At 45.6% G+C, this 7,281-nt stretch overlaps 1 protein-coding gene across 3 annotated transcripts in view; it reads right to left on the reverse strand.

Annotated features, from left to right (window-relative positions):
- The window catches only part of LOC139582752 (SAM and SH3 domain-containing protein 1-like), a 317,846-nt gene extending 313,650 nt beyond the window's left edge, over window positions 1-4,196 (reverse strand). For 2 of the 3 annotated variants that reach the window (XM_071413046.1, XM_071413044.1), the window contains exon 1: window positions 2,558-4,196. In XM_071413046.1, the coding sequence (XP_071269147.1) occupies window positions 2,558-3,064 (507 nt within the window). In that variant the 5' untranslated portion in view covers window positions 3,065-4,196. The remainder of the gene's footprint in view (window positions 1-2,557) is intronic. The other variant, XM_071413049.1, reaches the window with a different exon arrangement.
- Window positions 4,197-7,281: the final 3,085 nt, after the last annotated feature.

Raw genomic sequence — 7,281 nt, forward strand, 5'->3', positions numbered from 1 at the left:
TTAACTGCTACTGTTTCTGCAAGCCTTTTGGCGCCTGAAGACAGGGCACATTTTTTAAAACATTTTTCTAACTCAATTCAACATCTCCACTTTAATTAGCAGAAACTGACATGCTTTGACCACAAATCTCTGTGTGCTTCAGGGACAGCATTACACTGGGTCTGTGATTCAATATGGTCAGATATAACATCTTCTAGATAGCATAAAGTAGATGCAGAGAGTAAAGTATCTCTCTCCTTGTGTCTCCTCAGCCTCCATGCTCTGGAATGGCATTGTCACCACAACACAGCAAGAGGATGAGCCATGTTGCACCAAATCACTGTTTTCCGCTGCTGCTCCAGAGCAAAGCAAAGCAGCTAAACTCTAATTAGGCCTCCCTAACCTCAGACACCGACACAGGAAGAAAATATAATTTTCTTAATTAACTCTTTTCCAAAAGCATTTGTCGTTGATGGTGTCAATGTCACTTCTCAGTCAGGAAAATGCAATGAAGGAATTAAAAGGAACCAAGAAAATCAATAAGCACAAGTGTAGTATCTAAGTAGCCATTAGCAAGCAATATGACTGCACTGCACACAACAATTATACACCAAACACTATCAATAATGCTAGTATTGTTCTCCAATGAGAAATACAGAACTGTGCAATCATAGATGTGTTTGAGCAATGATACCACCCCTCCCTCTCTCTGTCTCTGTATCTCCCCTCCAGACAAGGGCTCCCTGTGGTCTAGATAAGGATCATGGGTATTAATGTCTCCCAGCAGAGCCCTAGTAGTGAAGTGTTGGCTTATGGTCCTATAGCTTCATAGGGACGTGGCAGTCAACGACACTTCAGAGCATCATCACTGAGCAGTGCTGGAGGAAGTACTGTGTCTACACATTAAGCACAAAAACAAACAGAGAAGCAGTGTGAACATAGAGTTACCAGACACTGACCCTTCTACACAACCGCCATTTGCTTATCTATGCTGTATTTAATGTACTATGCAGGCCTTGTTGAAACTACCATGTCTGGTCTCAGGGGCAGAGAGAGAAGAACCCTGCACTGACCAATCAGAGGCCAGCTGGTCCCAGTTCCATCACGGAGGGCTCCTCACACTTGACTCGCTCCTGAGGAGGAGACTACTGGCCTGGATCACATTCAACACTCTACTGCAGGGTTTCACACTCACATACTGTATGTATACACGCATGCAAGCAAGCACGCACACATGCACACACACACACACACACACACACACACACACACACACACACACACACACACACACACACACACACACACACACACACACACACACACACACACACACACACACACAGAGAGAGAGCGAGAGAGAGACCTTGAACTGCTTATTCTCCTCCAAAGCCTCAATGTCGAAGCTTTGGCTCTAAATAAATACAGCCTTTAAACCGTCTGGAGACAACACTTTGTTTCAAAGTGAGTTTAGCCATAGTCCTGGAAAAATCCCACATCTCTGTGGGATTCCCATTTATAGGAAAAGGGATAATGCCAGGAATACAAAGAGGCAGAAGAAGTGCTGACAAAACACCCAAATTAAGAGTCTGCAATTTGAATATTGATCACTTAGAAATCCCAGATAAAGTCTGCATGTTCACTGTAAGATTTCAAGATTTAAGGAACAATTCAAATGGAAACCTTTGAGATAACATGTGCATGAGATAATCCTTTGAAATGCTATTTTCTCTGTAGAATAAAACACGGATCTTTTTCATCGTATCCCCAAAAATTTAATGTACATTGCATTGCACGGCTATGGTGACAAAAGCTGTGTGTATGTGTGTGTGTGTGTGTGTGTGTCTCTCTCTCTTTCTCTCTCTGTACTAACAAAGTGGTCATTGAGTGAGCCCTCAGTAGGCTGAGCATTTGATGTAAAGCCACTGATCTGATATAAAGATGCTATCAATCTTCCTCCTCAAATGAGCTCCAGCAGAAAACCAGCTGGACACCCTCAATTTAGACTGCTGCTAATCAATGATGATGACACACATTCATCAACTAAAATGGCCTGGGCCAAAATGAGCATGATGACGCAGGTTGATCCAACTCCTCAGAGAGGTCTGAGGGCTGGACAGACAGGTAAGAAACACTAGACAGGTGAGTGTGAATTAATCAATCATCCAAGTGTGTTTCTCTCTACAGGAAATCAGAGAATGATTGAAGGCTCCTCCTCTTCCTGCTCATTGATCCACAGCAGCCAGCCGTCACCACGGCAGCATTCACTAACTCACACAACCCCAGGGGAACATAGGGCCAGACAAGGACACACCCCCAGGGGACAACAGGGCCAGACAGGGCTCTCCTGAGGCCTGACAACCAGCAATGGCTCAGACAATAACCATTTGATCTGAGATGCATATCTATGATATAGCATAGCCAACCCAACTTGTATTTCATGAGTAGCATCTTTCTCATATTCAAAATGATTTGGATGACTGATTATCCTTTGCATGACATGGGACTGGTTATAATGATGGTATGCATTGGTTATACAGCTTTCCAGTGAGAGGTATAGTCTTGATTATGATCTCACCTTGTTTGAGTATGGTGGCCTGGCAAGGTTGACTCCATCTCTGATGACTTTATCCCTAATCATGATCTTCAGCTTCAGTTTGGGGTAAATCACCAGCTCCCTCCGGTTCCCAAGCGTCAGGTTCCTCTGCGCGCCCAGATACGCGCCCCCATTCCTCCCGACCCGGTCACTATTCGGTTCGGTCCAAGACTTGGACCCCCGGAGTTTAGACTCGTACTGGTCCACCAGGTGACTAGGACACATTTCGGACGCGGGGGGCATCGGCTCCAGTGTAAAGTACAGCCCCGCTGCAGTCTCCGTATCGTCGTCTTTCAGCCTTTGCACCGCGTCGTGGATCCTTTGCCGGTGGTGCGGTATGTAGACACCGATAGCATCCAGGTCGGGGTCTCCAATTTGTTTGCAAACTTCCAGATCATCGTAGCCGTTATCCACGAAGAACTCCACATACTGAGAGAGCTGGAGGGTCTTCAGCCACTCAAACACGATGACAGGTCCGGTGCTTGTCATGTTTGGGTGTTGTAGCTACTGTAAATATGCTAATGTAAAGAGTGCAGAACAGAACAGCACCAATAATTACTTCCCCAAACGGATTTTAAATCTCATTGTTAAATGCAAATGAAAATGGCAGTATCTTCGCAAATAATGCAGTCTAAATGTCAGGAACACACGAAGAGAGGACAATGCAAATGTTAGAATCCATGACTCAAAAATAATAGCCTAAACTGTAGGCGACGTAGTTCAAAATTCAATTATTTTTTATTAGGGAATATGGAATATTTGACCTCCAGTTATTCTGTGATAATATCCAATAAACCCGTCTGGTGAAAAAGGTCAGTGAAACGAAATACACTGATATCCTTTGACACATGCCAATATTTGCAGACGGAGATGAGTTCAGTGGATGCAGTGATAGCTTTCAAATCCCCGATGTCATTTGCCATCGATGTTACTCGCCCATATTGACATGCCAGGTTCACGGTAAACAATCACTTTAGGCAAAGAAAAAAATCATTATTTAAAACCAAGAATTGTTCCAGATTTAGACGGATTAGAAAGTGTTACCGTATTCAGTAATTTGTTTAGTTATATGTAATCATAAATGTTCCAACGTTGCGCTATTTGGAGACGCTTTGCTCCCGCTGTAGTAGCCTATTCCTTCCACGCCGCCCTCACTCTTGTAAACCCTCAATCGGAGCAAAATGTACGTATTCCAATGACAGGGAAATTGACAGAAAATAGAACTTAAACTCAAAGCAATCCCGTACCAACGAGAGCGACAGCTCGGACCGTGTTGTGTCCAAATGCTTCGGGTATGCCGGGGCACTCCAAGCCGGTAGAGCAGTACGAAAATCCACATCCAACAGTCACAGTAAAATGTTCCTCGAACCAAACGGCCTGTGCTCGAGCGGTCCACGCCCCCAGATCCGCGTGTTGCTTTAAAAATAGTGTTGGAATTCCTTCTTTACAACCTGTCACGGAACCCATGCGCGCACGGTCAACGAGTCCCCACACAGAGTCCAAAGTTAACCGCAAGAGAGGCAGAGAAAGAAGCTCTGAGGGCGCATTCCATCCGACTGTCATACAGTTTAAATGAGCAGTCTCGTTGCTGGTTTGATTCACGTGTCTCTCCTACTCTGTTTGATTTCTCTTTCGCTCCCTCTCCCTCTAATTCAGTATGTCCCTGGACTCGTTTCTCATCACGCACTAGCACCCCCTGTCTAACAGTTGAGGTACTGAAATACTGGTTTTACTTCGTTGTATTTATTAAAGGATTAAACAAAAAATTGTAATTGCCAAATTATTACATAATAACTGCTCTTTGTTTTGATGTTGCTGTTACTTTTTTAGACAAAGAGAGAGAGGGAGAGAGAGAGAGAAAAAAGAGGGAGGGAGGGAGGGAGGGAGAGAGAGAGAGAGAGAGAGAGAGACAGAGAGAGAGAAAAAAGAGGGAGGGAGAGAGAGAGAAAAAAGAGGGAGAGAGGGAGGGAGGGAGCGAGCGAGAGAGCAGGGGCTGAGTGCCCATAGTCCTTTCACTAGCTGAAACAGCTTGCTGCCTCACACAGGGCTCTAGAACACAGACTACTCCACTGACTAGCTGAAACAGCTTGCTGCCTCACACAGGGCTCTAGAACACAGACTACTCCACTGACTAGCTGAAACAGCTTGCTGCCTCACACAGGGCTCTAGAACACAGACTACTCCACTGACTAGCTGAAACAGCTTGCTGCCTCACACAGGGCTCTAGAACACAGACTACTCCACTGACTCACTCTCACCATATCAAACCAGGGAATTAAACACTTAAGGGCCATATTGAATGTTAGCTCCCTTTTTGCTTGCGTTTTTGTTCAACCTCTCTACCGCTGCAGAGGAGGACACCCACTGGGCCCTTTCCATACATGGAAGACCGTATGACACTTTTGACTGTGCTTCTCTTATTTCCCTCCTCACTCCATGATTCCCTATCTCCAGTCCAATGTGCAGTGCTCTCCCCTTCCTGTCTTGCTGGATGCCTAGGCTGCACCACAGGACAGCATCAGCCAGCGGATGAGACAATATTGGAGAGGAAGGAAAAACAGGGAAGGATGGGGGGGGGGGCACAGACCTGTCCTCGGTGTCTTTCCATGTGGATGCCAGGCCCTCAGCAGTGATACATGCATGCTTTATCAAACCAGAGCTGACAGCTTGTTAGAGGTCAGTTTGATACAATCACCACAGACTCTGCTGCTGCCTGGGAGGGATTTGAGCTGTGCTGCCCATTATGACATGCAGCTCGCGTAGTACAAACACAACACACAAGTCAGGGGAGAGGAGATGCATTTCAAATAGCCTCATCTTGGAGCGAAAAGTCAGAAACATGGCAGAAATGCATGTCAGGGTATTAGGGGGAGTCGTGTTGGAGGGAGGATTTTCAAGAGACAGAACACAGAACATATAACCAAGAGCTGGTGTAGAGATAATAATATTGCCATTTCGAAAGAGAGTCATAGGAAAGAGGAGGGACGGATATCCATGCTTAGACATAAGACAGTTTGTTTGGGTGTGTTTGTGTGTTAATCTCTGACCTCATCCTTTACATCGCTCTACAGTAAATAAATCAAATCAAATCAAAAATCTAATCAACTGTATTTGTCACATACACATGTTTAGCAGATGTTATACAAATCATGTCCAATGAAAAAAGCCAGTGATTTCTCGACAGCCAGGATTCTAACTCATCTACAGATCTTATTTTACTTCCTCTTCCCCTCCCTGTCCTAAAGTCCTCTGTCACCCTTCACGAGTGACATGTTGTTAGATCAGTAACAGAAACAGGGGATTATGGGACACGTACTGGCATATGGGCAACAGGCAGTGGTGCGTGCCATTCTGGGTGGACTCAGAAGGTGGGTAGTGCCAGGAATACCATGTTTCCAACCCGCTACCCAGCTACCCAGTTAGAGAGCAGTGGGTGGTGAAGGTGGCAGGAGGCAGGAGGCAGGAGCAGCTATCAGACTGCATGGGAATTTGCACAATACATGGGGCTGTACTAATGAACATAGAGTGCCTCAACTCACCTCACATCACCTATCTGCATCTATCTATACACTAACACAATATAGTTCAGTTTTGTCTCTTGGGTTACATCTATTTATGTATTTCTACATAGACTAGCTAGTTTCCTTGATATCAGCTCAATATAGTAAAATCCAGGTACAGAGAAGCATACATGGAATCACAGCTCTGATATTATTTGAGTGAATATAATTATTGTCTTCTAGTCACAAACTCTATAAGCCATTGTACAAGGCATGCCTATTGTATGCACTAGCCCCACTCCTCCAGAACCACTGATGTGTATCACCATTGCCCTGGAGGGTAGAAGGCCTCGGCCACATGTACAAACGCTTATCTAACCTTTACCTAACCACCCACGGAATAAGGGGGACAATATTAGCATACGGCCTGGTAGTGGTGGGGATGGTGATTTGAGCGGGGGGGGGGGGGGGGGGGTCGTGTTAATGAAGAGAGAGTAGGTCAGACGTGTTCACAGAAGCCAGAAATATTAAACCCAGCCAGAGGGGAGGGGAGAGAGGAGACAGCCAGGATGCAGGCCTTTACCATGCTATTAGTACTGTCTGTGCCTCTTCATTTTGAGGTAAGGGTTGAGAGGTTGGGTCCTCCTCTGCTACAGGTGTCTAGGTAAAACACCTCTGGTGAAGCTCTGCTTGACCTCATTTTGAAACCCTTTGGAACCCCAAGAATCACCTCTATACAGAAGACCATGAATAACATGTTATGCCCGTTGCTGGGCAGTTCTTTTGGCTTTCATAGGTGGGTCTCTACCATCCATACAGGTGTAGGTAAGACTTTAAACTGTCAGAGCTGGGAGAAGAAAATCTGACTCAGAGTGGATGGTGGAATGTTAGAGAGAGGTATCAGAAGAGAGGTGTGTTAGTATCTGAGCAGTCCTTAACCTCCTCCCACACAGATGCATGTGGAATATGGACTATTCTCTCAATCCCTGCTGCATGGTGGTGTGCTGCTGTGCTCCGCGGTATCTGATCTCCTCTTTGTGGGAGAAGATATCAAATCACAGGCTTTGGGGGAGATCAGCGTCTCCAGAGGCTGCTCAGGACAGACTAGAGCTCCCAGAGTGGGTGATGATAGGCTGTGATTACTGACTCCATTCTGTCAGACTCAGCTTCATCTCTACATACAGGGCTGACGTTAGGCAAACAGGG

This window comes from Salvelinus alpinus, chromosome 8 (assembly GCF_045679555.1).
Source record: "Salvelinus alpinus chromosome 8, SLU_Salpinus.1, whole genome shotgun sequence".
In the NCBI taxonomy this organism is placed as follows: Eukaryota; Metazoa; Chordata; class Actinopteri; order Salmoniformes; family Salmonidae; genus Salvelinus; species Salvelinus alpinus.